This window comes from Phyllopteryx taeniolatus, chromosome 4 (assembly GCF_024500385.1).
Source record: "Phyllopteryx taeniolatus isolate TA_2022b chromosome 4, UOR_Ptae_1.2, whole genome shotgun sequence".
In the NCBI taxonomy this organism is placed as follows: domain Eukaryota; kingdom Metazoa; phylum Chordata; class Actinopteri; order Syngnathiformes; family Syngnathidae; genus Phyllopteryx; species Phyllopteryx taeniolatus.
Window position 1 is genome coordinate 28,039,369 of NC_084505.1, and position 14,161 is coordinate 28,053,529.

At 44.7% G+C, this 14,161-nt stretch overlaps 1 protein-coding gene across 1 annotated transcript in view; it reads right to left on the reverse strand.

Annotated features, from left to right (window-relative positions):
* zcchc7 (zinc finger, CCHC domain containing 7) overlaps positions 1–14,161 on the reverse strand; it is a 45,534-nt gene that overhangs the window by 4,091 nt on the left and 27,282 nt on the right. The window contains exons 4-7 of the mRNA XM_061771261.1: positions 11,520–11,572; positions 11,300–11,437; positions 11,026–11,196; positions 8,374–8,409 (exon numbers count right to left, since the gene is read on the reverse strand). Coding sequence (XP_061627245.1) covers positions 8,374–8,409; positions 11,026–11,196; positions 11,300–11,437; positions 11,520–11,572 — 398 coding nt within the window. The remainder of the gene's footprint in view (positions 1–8,373; positions 8,410–11,025; positions 11,197–11,299; positions 11,438–11,519; positions 11,573–14,161) is intronic.

Consider the following 14,161-nt stretch of genomic DNA (forward strand, 5'->3'; position numbering starts at 1 on the left):
TACACCAATCTGATCGGCTTGATCGGTATCTGCCCATAATTAGCATTTTATGCTGATCGGCTGCGCAGCTTTAATGTCATAATTCGCCGATCCGATCAATGACCGCAAAAGACATCGCCATCGTGGACAGTATATTTGAATCCAAAAGCTGGTTTATTTTGACGTGTCTTTTGACGTAGTACTGTAAATATCTGACAACCAATAAAGTTATATATTCAAAAAAAAAGCGGTGTGGGACAGATAACATGTAAAGCCCGGATCAGACTACAAGACAAATTTGGTCTTTCACGATTGCACTGTTCCGACTACTGCAATAAAATCTTGTATTCCGATACCACCGGATCACGTTTTTTTTACGATCATTGGGCTTTATCTTGTCAACTCAAATGCGACCGGATACACTCGTTACCATGGCGATGACAACAACAATGGATCGTGCTGGGTGTATTATAAGAACAAAATGGGGGAGAAAATGTGTGCTGGTGGTCACTGGTGCAAAAAAAACAAAAAATTGCTTTTGGATGTGTGAGGATTCCACTTGACGCCTGCGATATGTTGTCCCTTAACTGCCCTCGTTGAGGCTGCTTATTCAACAAATCCATAAAAAGCCAAAGAAACCGCAACTTCTCCTTGCTAGTACTTGCTGAGATCTCGTGCGACGTCCTCCTGGCCTTTCAAACTGAAGTTTTGCGGAACTGCGCGTAACCTCAGATCGGCCTACATTCAAACGAATCGGGCTTGAAACTGACTATATTTGGCTAAGGAGCTGTATAAAGCCCTACCTAAACTTGGAGTTTGTTGTTTGGAATGAAGATGGTATTTGGCCCATGCCCCACAACTAAAATGGTCCATTCCTAGAACCAGTTTAGCACCAACACATCAATTTCACAATACGTTTACATTTTTGTGTTGCTTTTGATTAAGCTGGGGACAAATATTTTTGCAGATTGCATCAGCCTACCGTCCACGCTGTTGAGAATTGAACAGATGACACCATCACCCGTTTGTAACATTTGACTTCATCCTCCATGAAGCCCATAAATGACAAGTGGCCCAAACTACCAGATCGGTACTAGTCCACATGTCTCCGCATGAAAGCACAGATTCAGTCCGAGTGCAATGGCAGCAAGAACATCGTGATCCGCTTCCTGCTGAGATGACACGAGGACTTTGTGGAGCGGCCATACTTGAGCCGCTCGGTGAAAAGAGGAGAACGAACACGCAATGGAGGCTGGGCGGGGATGGAGGGCAGAACCAGAGGGTCCGAAAGGCTTCGCTGTGTCGACATAGCCGACCAGCCGACCGTGACCGCTCATGCGTGCGCGTACACACGCACGCACGGACCCACCCACGCACACACTCAAAACTGTGCGTTCCCAGAGTTGTCTGGACACTACGACACTCCGTCTTTTTAAGCCCCACTCTCCTCAGGTCCTTGCTTGGCTGCTGGTGGCAAAGCCGTGATAATCCTTCAGCCAACACAAAGCTTAGACTGTTACACACGACAATCAGAAGGAAACACACACAATCTGAGAAGCAAGCAGGCTTGTGTGTGCGGAAGGGGGGCGGGAACAAGCGGGCGCCGCTTTGCATATGTTATTGCAAAGCGTTTGGGAGAGGTTTGCATACGTTACTGGGCCGACGAGGGAGCAACACTATCTGCTTTATCATAGACAACAGCTTCACGACAAGACTGCAGCTGGGTTCATACCAAAACATACAGGTCATTGGAGCGAGCGAGCGAGCGAGAAAGAGACGAACGTTACGGCGTACGTGATCGTTGGACGGTTCATTCGAGCTGTGAATTATCCAGACAAACTTAAAGCAATAAAGATGTTCTGCAAAAGAGAAATAGCAGGCAAAAATATCCAAAATTTGAACTGCAGCAAATTCTAACGTGAAAGAAAAATAAGAGCGGGTGTCCAAAAGAGGCTTCGATACACATTGCTACGACGCAGTCCGCTGACATCGGGGAGAAAGGTGCCCGTCGGCAACCGCCAGAGGACGTTCGGCAAGACCGGAGACGGCAGGAACAACGTCAGCGGCTCAAATACACATCGCGCTATTGAATAACTGCCATCCTTACGGGGACACACAACCGACGGACCTCGGCCCATATATCGTCTACAAAATATGTCATTTTAACATCGAGCGGAACGGCAATAAACAGACCAAAGACATTGAGCCTACAAACGCTCATACTCGTAAACATCTGTTTGATGATGATCATACACTGAGCACTTGGCTCCGCACACATGTAGACATATTGATCGGGAGGTTAAAGCCTCTTTCTACATCTCTGCCAATCACCACCACCTCCACGCACACACGCCCAACATCGAAAGCATCCAGCTAAGCGGAAAGGCACAAAGACCTGCAAAGCCTGCAAGACCTCTGATAACATTTGTGCTCGCGCGCACACATTGCCACGAACATCCAAGCAGGGCATGCAAAAACACCTGTACCCAAGAAAAACAACCGACGCAGCACGGAAGCAAGATTCTCCAGCCGGAATAATGTATTCCCACTGCGTGATATTCTAAAAGCGCTGCGCTCATTCGTGGATGGTGTATTTCTTGCTTGGTTTACTTCAACCGTTTCTTATTAACTTCAAAACGAATATTCCCTGACACTACGGCAGAATATCCCTTTTTAATGACTTGTACACGGTCCATTTAAAGACACAACAACGCCTTCAAATAAATGTATTAAATGTAAAGACTCTGAAGATGGTTAACATTCATTGAAAGCATCCAGCGTGTACAATTAACAACTTTCAATGAACATCAGTGAAGCGCTTCCAGTTCTGAGTTTGACCACTTGGTAGCGCTCTATCACCGTGCAGTTTGAAAGCACTGATGAAAAGGTTGGAGACAAGTAAACGCACTTTGTTAAAAGTGTCAAAGTCAATTGGCGTTTGGAAAAACAAACATTGTTAAACTGTCAACACCCTGCTTCATACAGCGGTAATTTCGTGTATTGCTGATATGCTCCAGCTATTTAAAGAAGCCCAAACCTCAGAACTGACTAAGACATGCTAACAGCTAGGCCAACAGTTCGCAATCTTTTTACACCAATTAAGTTCCACCTTAAAAAAAAAAAAAAAAAAAAAAGTTCATCATGACAACATGACGATATAATAGTGTAGTAGGCCTAAGTGTTCATAAAAAAACGAGGCAGAGGTATATTTAATATTATTGCAAAACATTAACATCGCACCTTAATTTGGGAAAATAAAACATATATAATGATTCAATTAGAATGTATTGCACATAACTAAAAAAAAAGGACCTAAATAGAAGTTTAAAAACAGTTAATGGATTTTGAAATACAACTGAATTGTAATTAGGCAGTGATTTTTTTTTTCTTTCCCACATACCAGTACAAACAATATTGACTGCTTGGAGTGTAGTCCGCACTAAAGGAACATAATAATAACTCTTTATCAATTTCTGAAATTGTATTCACGTGCTTGAACACCATCAGGACGAGAGACCGAATGAAGACGCACACGCACAGGTCGTCATTGCGAAGCCAATGTAAGCTGCCGGCTCACTCTCCTGCTTTTGCTTTTTCTTTGTCTTTTTTCACTCCTTCCTTATTGCGCCTCCCTCCGAGACTCCGCCTTTGCCTTTCTGTGCCAAACACAGAATAGACACTGAACAGGAAATTAGTGACCAGTGACCCATTTTCCAAAAGACGCTCTCACAGACGGCAGGACGAAGACAACGCGCTATATTGCCGTTATAATCCGCAACAGACACAAGGGGGCGCAGCAGTCTACGCACAACACAAAAAGGCTCCTAGCAGGAAGAGTTAAGAAAGTGCTCGTAGTTTGTGTGCGTGTGTGTGTGTGTGTGTGTGTGTGTTTCTGCATGATTTGGACATGTATTCAAGCTGCCCTCTGCCTGTGCAGAAGGCAACTAAGTCTTTCTGCTTTCCACCTGATCTTTCTCCATCCTCCCTTCACACTTCTTCACTGCTGGGCTCCAAAATTCCACCCCTTCTCCCTCAGCTATCTTATCTCCTGTGTTTTCCCGGCGAATATTATTAGATTATTATTGTATTCCAAGTCCACCGTTTCCCAAATGTCTCGTTTCTTTGCAGTTACATAAAGCTCTCACCTTTTGGCCTCCAGTGAAACGAAGTCCGGCCCTCGGAATGACGCTCCCCTCGTTCACCAACGTGTGCATAAGCACGGAACGCAGAAACATTACGACCTCAAGCGGTGATTCTCAAAGTGCGGTACGGCTACCGCGAGTGGCACATGGGATCTCTCTAATGCAACTGAAAGAATCACTAAATTAAATACAAATATAATTTAAAACACGAAAGAAAGACAATCAGAATGAAGCTATGCATACAGCCTGTTTCAACGTTTTTTTAGTTAGTACAGTACATTTTTGACTTTATTTTTCATCTACAGTACATTGACTTTCCAAGCGCCATTCAGTTGTATTTAACTTTTAAGCGCAGTACTGTTACACTTATTTTTTTAAGAACTGTTTGTTTTTCAATATTTGTCACAAAAAAAAATGTGACTTGTGAAATAATACTTTTTATCATGAGTTTTTTTTAGTTTTCTAAATTTAAGTGGAATGTTAATATACAATATTAATATACATTTCATACTCATACTCACTCTGCTCTGCTCGAAATTGCTTGAGGACTGAGCATCATTTTCACAATTGTCATTGTATCAGCATGACCACGTGACTGGTGTAACCCTTCGTTGCTCAGTGACTCTTTGGAGTGTGTTTTTCATTCCCTAAAAGTATATTTTGTCACAGTGGCTGTGTGTTGCCGTACTAGAGCGACTCCAACTACCTGAGACAAATTCCTTGTGTATTTTTGACATACTTGGCAAATAAATATGATTCTGATTTATTTATATATATATAGAGAGAGAAAGAGAGAGAGAGAGAGAGAGAGAGAGAGAGAGAGAGAGAGAGAGAGAGAGAGAGAGAGAGATAAAAACCTCTGCCTGATTTTTGAAGAACACTTACACCTACTCTATTAGTGTATTTTAATGTTGGTCAGTATTATAGTGGTACTTGGAGAGCTAAGTAATATTTTGTATAAGTTGGATTTGGTGTAAAAAGCATGAGAACTGCTGAGGTAAAGGACACCAGCAGCTCGCAACGACAGCCACAACCATAAATTAAATTAAAATGCCTCTGGCAATGTCAATCAAAACTTAACATTTGTATCTTTTTATATATATATATATATATATATATATATATATATATATATATATATACATACACACACACACAAACACACACAGCTCTTGTGTTTATGTAAAGGCGCCAAATGTTATAATGACCAATGAGTGTTTATCAGGGCAGGCTCAACTCACACGCAAACAAATTCATTCATAATCAACCAGAGAAGAAAAAGCCAATCTTCAATTCGAAACTCAAGCCTTCCCTTTAATTGTATGAGCATTCAGAATAAAATACCCGTCTCCCTGCATGTTTGCGTTTTTCTAATAGAAGATGGATCGTGTGATAGCAGCACGTGGCGTCTAAAAAATAAATAAATAATAATGTTCGTGGATTTCGCAGAGAGAATTTTCAAAGGCCTTCAAAACAAGAATGCTTTGAGAAAGATGGGGAGTGCAAATAGAAGAAAATGACTTTCTTGCGATGTTACGTAAGAAGGATTTCAAAGCAATTTGAGACAAAGGCTGAAAATGTTCCGTTCGGATTATTATCACTCGAATTGCCGCTCAAAATATTTGAGAGTGAGAAGATGTTCTCAGTAGGAAACCCCAGGGCATTGTGGGCAACACTGCGGTTTGAGGAGTTTGTTAGTTGAGGGCCAGGTGCCAGGCGCACACACATGCACACACACACACGCACGCACACACACACGCACACACACCCACACCCACACACACACACACAGGAAGGAGCAGTAGCAGCGAGGTCTGACAGAATGCCTTTTCACACCTGGCTGAGCCCAGCGGAAGGTGACAGAGTCACATCTCCCAAAGCGTGCGCACACACACACACACACACACACACCTTCTCACATTGGGGAGTTCAGGGTCATAAGCGGCATCATGAATAAAATGAGGCTGTCGCAAACAGGAGGAGGGCCCGTGTACGCATGCAGAGTGCGAGTGCGAGCGCTTTTATTTTGTTTATGCAGAGCCGGCTGAAGCCCGACGCCAGTGTAACGACCTTCTGTTCCCTACGCTTAAACGGCTTAAATGCTTCAATTAGACCCGGGTCATAATCCACCACCCGTTAAAACACGCCACCGCACAAACACGGTTGGCGGCAGCATCTTGTGAGGGGAAACTCATTCCTTCTCGCTTAGGCTTCCCAAGAAAGTGCACCAGAGCAAAGGACGGCCCACGCTAACACGCTAACGTCAACGTTCAACTCAAATCCTCCCCAGGAACGTCGCTGTCCCGCCGCCTAACGATGCTGCCTTTTCACCAGACAGCTCCTGTTAATTAATCTCCACAGAGGAGAGTGACACACCTCCCCGAGCACGCACGTAAGTAACACACACACACAGTGCACAGCGAGATGTATGCAAATACACGCTCGTCTTGCCTCTTTCGCACTCGTTTTTCCCGTGTGGCGCTGGCAGCACATTTCATGCTTTATCACGTCTTTTAATTGACAAACAAGCTGCTCTTTTCTCTTAGGCTGAGGTCTATATCACACCCCGTACACACACACGCACACACACACACGCGCGCACACACACACACAACTGAAAAAAAGTAGTTCTCTTTTTCCATTTTCGAACTGCACACCCACACATAAGCAAATATGGCTCCCTGTTGACATTGCCACTTTAACTGTCACACATTTATACTGCAAAAGCCCCAGCACGCACGCACGCATGCACGAACACACACACACACACAAATGTCACATCCATCCCTCCATTTTCTGAGCCGCTTCTCCTCACTAGGGTCGCGGGCGTGCTGGAGCCTATCCCAGCTGTCATCGGGCAGGAGGCGGGGTACACCCTGAACTGGTTGCCAGCCAATCGCAGGGCACATAGGAACAAACAACCATTCGCACTCACAGTCATGCCCATGGGCAATTTAGAGTCTACAAATGTCACATTAAAGGCAAAATCATTTATCTAGTTAGCGCTTGATCCTCTGTATTTCTTGAAATATTTTGGTTCTTATAAATTCCTCTTCAGGTCTTTCCTCCACTGGAATAAACACGTAGATGTCGTGTGGATGCCACACCTCAAATAACAGGGAAAAAAAAAAAGACACGCGCTACCACTAGGCGGCTGTCATCACCTTTACTATGAGTGACACTTCTCCCACTAACTGAAGACTAGACATGGTATCTGTAAAGCTTAAGTTTAGCAAATAGCAATTCAAAAGATTTTAAAATGTAATGATTTTATTATGGATGGAGAAAGAAAACTAAAGAAAAATAAATTCATATTATTACAGTGTGATCGTACAGAGTTTGAACTAAAGCATTCTGGCACGAATAATAATTTTCCTACTAATCCATTTTTACAATGGTGTACCACATTACAAAACAACCAAAGAACACATTCGCTCCCCATTTACATAGCGTCCCTGAACGCACCTTGCCCGCACAGGCTGCTGCAACGTAAACATGAGATAAACATGAATGGCGGTTGCCAAATACGGCGTTCATCCCCGACATACGAAGGCTCGTATATAGCGTGTCCGGACGGCTTTTGTCCTGCAAGTCCCTGGCACTCTTCAATGAAAACGTTGTTGTTCCTTGACGCCAGAATGAGCACGCTCGCAATACTGTTCATCAGGCAGAAATGAACTAAGTTCAATTCACGTTCGCACAAAATATGAACTCATTCATGAACTTCGGTTCATTGAACTCGTTCGGGTACAACACACACATTCAATCGCATTCGAACAATGTTATTAATTAAATGTGAGTCCGCACACTCCTGCCACCATTTAAGTGCCCCCGATGAAGCGCAAATACATTTCAGCTGTTTTAATAGGCTTTTCCCGACCTTTTTTATTTTGCTTTCGAACAGAAGTCTGAAAGTTTTGTGCCACCACTCACCGCTATCTGGAAGCGTTCACAATTCCCCCCACCTTGATTAAGTCGCGAGTTCCAACTGACAACAAAAAAACGCAGGATGCTGCCACCAATATGCTTCGCTGTAGGTTTGCTGTTCTTTTGGTGATGAGCAGTGCTGTGTTTGCAACAAACATACCTTTTGAAATGATTGGTTTAATTGGACCGTAACACATTTTCCCACATGTTTGGGAGAGTTCAAGTGTGTTTTGCAAAATTTTGAAAGCACCAAGTGACGGGTAGTGACAGCAGTGGCTTATGTAGCTCAGTATGGACAGTTGTGTGTTTGTTGCAAGACACTCACCGAGATGTGGTACTGTCTCCAGATCTCTGGACAGGCCTGCACAGGGCAAAAGGGAACAGTTAGTTTGTTGATTAAATTCACACAGAGAAAAACATTCAGAAAGTAGATGAATACATGTAGTAAGTGTTGTGACATAAGGAGAAAAAAAGCCAATCAGACTCATTTGAGGGAGAACAACAAGCGCAACAGCATTAGATGCGCTCAGTGGTGCTTTTGTGTAAAAGGGCTGTTAACGTTTAATTGTGACACACAGGCTGTGGTGTCGCCGCCCGCAAACCAAAAACTGTCCTGCGTTTCTCGGCCGCATCGCTGCCGTCAGCGAATGAAAATCTCGACAGTCGGCCTTGCCTCGTCGCTCTGTCCTGGTGTGGTGAAAGAATTATCTCCGGGGCTTCGGCACGCTGTTCCCATCGCGTTCCGACATCCTCTCTCAAATGCCGGCACTTCCCACTGGGAAATTGAAAATGCCGCAGTTGCCGCCGGCAAGGTTTATCTACTTACACGCCCTGTGAGTAGAAGATACTGTGAGGAGGAAAAGTAGATTTACTAGCCGTAACATTATGACCACTTGTAACGTATACATCATGAGATCCAATACAAAGATAATCAGGTTCAGTTTTGCCAGAAAGAGATTCATTTCACACATTACGTTGATTATTGTGCTTGTAGTGTGGGCTGGTGAGCGACTGTACCGCATCATACTAAGAGCTGTTTTTTGGCCACATAAAGATGAAAAACAACTAGATGATACAGTCCGGTTATACGCCACTGGAAACGACAACCGTAACGAATTCCTTCCTCAATGAGGGACTCAATCCAAAGTAAAAATGATCAAATTCAATTTGGTCACATTGTCTATTAGAGCAGCGGGGCTTTTCACTTAAAGATATAAACAGAAAGATAAATATGAATTTCAACAGATGTGTCGTTCTCCATCTCATCACGTGTTCTTTTAAGGCCCCCAAACCCCCCCACACATGTTTTTTCCTCCCTCCAGACCGTCAGGGTGGCGTGTTGTTGTCGAGGGCGACAGGCGAGGCGAGCGACACACTTGCGCTCCGTCAACCGTCCGTCTTTAATGAGAGACACAGAAAGGCCCATGGGACAGAGACCTGACTCTCGCTTCTCCAAAAACGCGCGCACACGCCTTCAACACAAACAATCACGCACACATGCTGAGAGCACAAAATAAAGTTTTGCCGCCCACGAAAACTAATTACAATTTGCACTTTTACACACAGAAAATGGAAAATGTGTTGCAGTAGGTGAGAAAAGGTTCTGAAAGAGAAAGAAGGGGATGGGCGGGGTGCCGCCCGTGTGCTGGTCTCCCTCTGGTGTTCACCTGCTTACTCATCCGTCGCGCGGGGCACAGTACATGACTGACTGACGGAGTGCGAAAAAGAAAGTGAGGCACAGCGAGACCCACGCGGGCTGCTGACATCCGCGCAGGGTTTTCCAGCTACAGTATACGCATCTACGGCCGCCATGCTGTAGCGTCGCTGGCCACGATAATGGATGTCGCGGCGGGATAATTGTCATTGATGGTCATTAGATTCAACCTTCGGTGCGAGCAAACACACACACGCATACATATTCGGCCCATACATGTAGCTTGGTGGAGACATAACTGAGCTGTAATTACTCAAGTGTATCAATTAATGTGAACAGCAGCGTGTGCTGACCCCCTTAGACTCGTTATTACTCGAAGAGGAGGTGTGGAGACACTTGCCAACACACGCCAAAAGTGAATATTTGACCAACGCTTTATGTCGTTGTTCACATGCTTTTCATGTCAAGCTGAGTGAATTTTTAGACAGTGGAATCTTGACAATATATTTCGGGACGCTGGTCGACATTTGACTTGAGGATAATTTTTTTTCATTCTTTTGTCATCTTTAATGAACTGAACATGCCACGTTTTAACTGACACCAGCATTCTTAACATTTACATTTTAAAGGAATTTCAAGTGTAAAAATAACCCACCAACTGTTCATTGTAAAACATGGCATTAAAGTGATGCGTTACACAACAAGTTAGACCCTTTAAAATGTAAAAACAACATAACAGTTGCGGCTGTTGATATGTTACACAGTGGCGACTGGAGATAACGAGCGCCGTATTGTGGCAGGTGACTCAACTAACTTCCAGGCGAGCGGCAGTTTGGCAGAAAGAATGACTCAATCGTCTTCAAAAAAAAAAAAAGAGGCTCCGAGCTGTTTATGGCCACTCTCAGCTGACGGTTACTGTCAAACGACAAACCAGCCCCGCAACCTTAAGGCTAACATACAATTGGAAACTATCGGCACTTCAAGTCAAATCCGCGCAAGCTATCGCACCCCCTCAACACTGGCCGTTAACTAGCATCTGAATGTGACGGACACTGTACCCGGGGAGAACGTGTGAGCGCAAGCTGCTGAGTATCTCCAGTTTTTGGATCTCTGACACTGTGTGTTTTTGTTTCTTTTTTTAAATCATTACAAGCTGGAACTGATTCACGTGGCCTCCACCAACTTGGAAGACCGCACCGAGCGAGCTCGAGGGCCGCATGGGCTGCCTCTCACCCGACCCTCGCGTACACAGTCTGGATGCTCGGTTAGTAATGTAACCGCAGCCTCCTGCTGCTTCCCGTCACAACAGGAAGCTGTACTCACGTCAAAGAAGTGGCCTGTCATGCCGCAGCGATGGCACCGTTTGTGATAGTAAGCCCTCTCGCTGCAGGAATCGTAAAGGTGACCTGGAAGGCCGCAGTTGTTGCAGTGCTTAAAGGGACACTTGCTGGACATGTGGCCGGGATCGCCACAAAGGAAGCAAACGGGCAACTTCTGCAGTCACACAAGGGGAGAAAAGAAAAAGACAAATTCAAGCAGTTTGTCCACACATGCTCATAAGCTGTACATGTTCAAGCAGACAAAAAATACCACTGACTTTGGGATCGGGGCAGTTTTTGGATAGATGTCCAGTTTTATCGCAGTTCCGGCAATGGACATTCTTATCGGTGTAATATCTGTTGGCAACACGCGATATGGCTGACCTGGCTCGCTTATCTTTGTTGAGGATTTGGGCCTGAAACACACACAGTAAATACATCATCAACATACACTTACATGGAACCACTTAGGGATTTGATTCAATTCTTCCCTCATACCTCCCTGTCCTTATCGGAAACCACCCAGCTGACATCTTTATCTTCTTCAAAATCTGGAAAAACAGAAAACATTCTCTACAACAGGCTGTACAATGTGCACCAACACAGCATACAGAATTTAGATTCTACACTGTAAAGGTATTAAAGCAGCAACCAGAAGAAAGGGGAATGAACAAAAACATACGTACATCTAAATTTTTATTTATTCAAATAAAGGTAGCCCAACATGATACCTTTTTATATGGCTGTAAGTCTAGTGGTTCAAATTGTATATAGCATATCTGTGGTGAGCAATAGAATAATGCGGCAAATAAATCTTAGAAAATAAGATACCAGAAAAAAGAATGTATTCTTAATTCAATTGCACAAAGTGCAACATTGTAGAAATAAAACTAGAGTGCTTCACTTCAAACGCTGAACAGCAACGTATTCTCTGGCTGATGTACTCCTCTTACTCTGTCTTGCTTAGAAAGGATACATTTGATATACCGGTAGCTCCATGTTTCTTTTGTTGATCAATTCACCACGTAATGCTAACAGCTAACATGTGGCCTCCTTTTTTGGGCCCACGTATGAACAAATAGGTGCTGTACAAACAATCTCCAAAAAGTTGCAACTTCAATAAACGACAAACGTTTTGGTGGAATGTGGTGGGAAAAGTTTTGAAATGATTATCCTCGTCTCCTTTTTTTTAACATCACAATAACCTTGCCTATGGGGGGCACAAGCCAGTGCAAACTGTAGGCAGGTCCCAAGCCCGGATAAATGCAGAGGGATGCATCCGGCTTCAAACTTTGCCAAACAAATATGAGCGTTCCATACAGGATCGGGTTAACAACGTCTGCCACCGGCGCTGGTAGAAATTCAGCTACTGTGGGTCGAAGACGAAGGAGAGGTGGAAAGCGGGTTCTTCGGAAGAAAGAGAAGAGGAAAGCACAGAGCCTAGAACTGAATGTGAGGACTTTGAATGTTGGGACTATGACAGGAAAAGCTCAGGAGTTGGTTGACATGATGATTAGGAGAAAGCTTGATATATTGTGTGTCCATAAAGTGACCTCCAAGAGCGGAGGTAGAAGCACGCAGCTGGACTACATCTTGTGCAGACGACGTCATGTGAAGGAGGTTACTGAGTGTGGCTAGACAGCATCGGATGGTGGTGTGTAAGATGAGTCTGGTGGTGGGGAGGAAGCTGAAGAAGACAAAGGCAGAGCAGGAAGAGTGTTGTGCGGGATTTCGGGAAGAGATGAGACAGGAGGAGCTTCCAGAAGACTGGACCACTAAAGCCGAGGTGATCAGAGAGAGACAGACAGGAGAGTTCTTGGATGGTTTGGACACGTCCAGAGGAGAGTTGGTGAGTATTTGGTAGAAGGACGATGAGCATGGAGCTGCCAGGCAAGAGAGCTCGAGGAAGACCAAAGAGAAGGTCGATGGATGTCGTGAGGGAAGACACGAGGGCAGTTGGTGTTCGAGAGGAGGATGCAGGAGATAGGCTGACATGGAAATGGAGGACGCGCTGTGGCCACTCCGTACGGGTCAAGCCCAAAGGAAAAGAAGAAGAACCTGGCATTTGAACAGGGGTGTGTTGAGTATTTCTATATCTATTATACATGGATGTCTGACCGCCACTGTATCGATTTCTAAAGTGCACCAATACTGTACCGTGAGAGATATGATGCAATCTACCGTATTGCGGTACAGCTATTTTGCCCTTCCACTCATAAACAGAAGAATCAAAACTGATAGGGAAACATGAAGACCTTAGTTTCCCATAAGAGTCGGCTACGCACACACGGGTGCACACAGAAAGCCACACCGGCAGCACGGCACATCTGTACGAGAGACACTAACAGCGCCTCCGGGGAGATCAGCGTATTCTCCGAAGAGGCACAAAACACGAACTGACATCCAGCAATTGTAACGGAAACACCCACAGACGCATGTTGTCGGCATTAATTACGTGCCGGTGGCAATGACCCGCCACGGGCTCGCATGCTTCCACAAGCACACGCAGACACGGCCGCGCATCTGGCTCGGCGATTAGCTGCTTGATGGTCTTTAGCCTTTGGACAAACATGCAGCCTTGAGCCAAAATCAAATATTACGCTTTTCTCTCCCTCTTTATTTTCTGACTCGCTGTATCCGAGCCCTTATCGCTATTCTGCTCAGACCCGCTTTTTTGTCTCATTTTCTGCCCGTTTCCCGATGTGCGGCGGCGGGAGGGGTTGCGGTGGTTTGGGTGCAGTGTTATCAGCCCTCATCCCTGCCAAACAAATTAAAATGGCTGCTGTTTGGATGGCACCTTCGCTCCCTCACGCAACATCCAACTTACTGACTCAAAAGTGATGCTTTAACTAAACGCGCACAACCATGGATGGCCGTGATATATCCTGCCGGACATCTTCCGCATATTCCCGAGCATTCCAAATTTTCCAATATGCCAGTGGATCAAAGCAAAATGAGTGTGTTGCTCTCAGCCAGTGATTTCCAACCAGTGTGCCATGAAATATGATCAGGTGTTCCATGGGAAATTATCCTCTCTAACTTCATTCCTCTAAAAATGATTTACTTCAAATAATGTATATTTTGCTGACCTACCTATGACAGTGACATATCGTGACAAGCAGACAATTAAATGCTCTTCC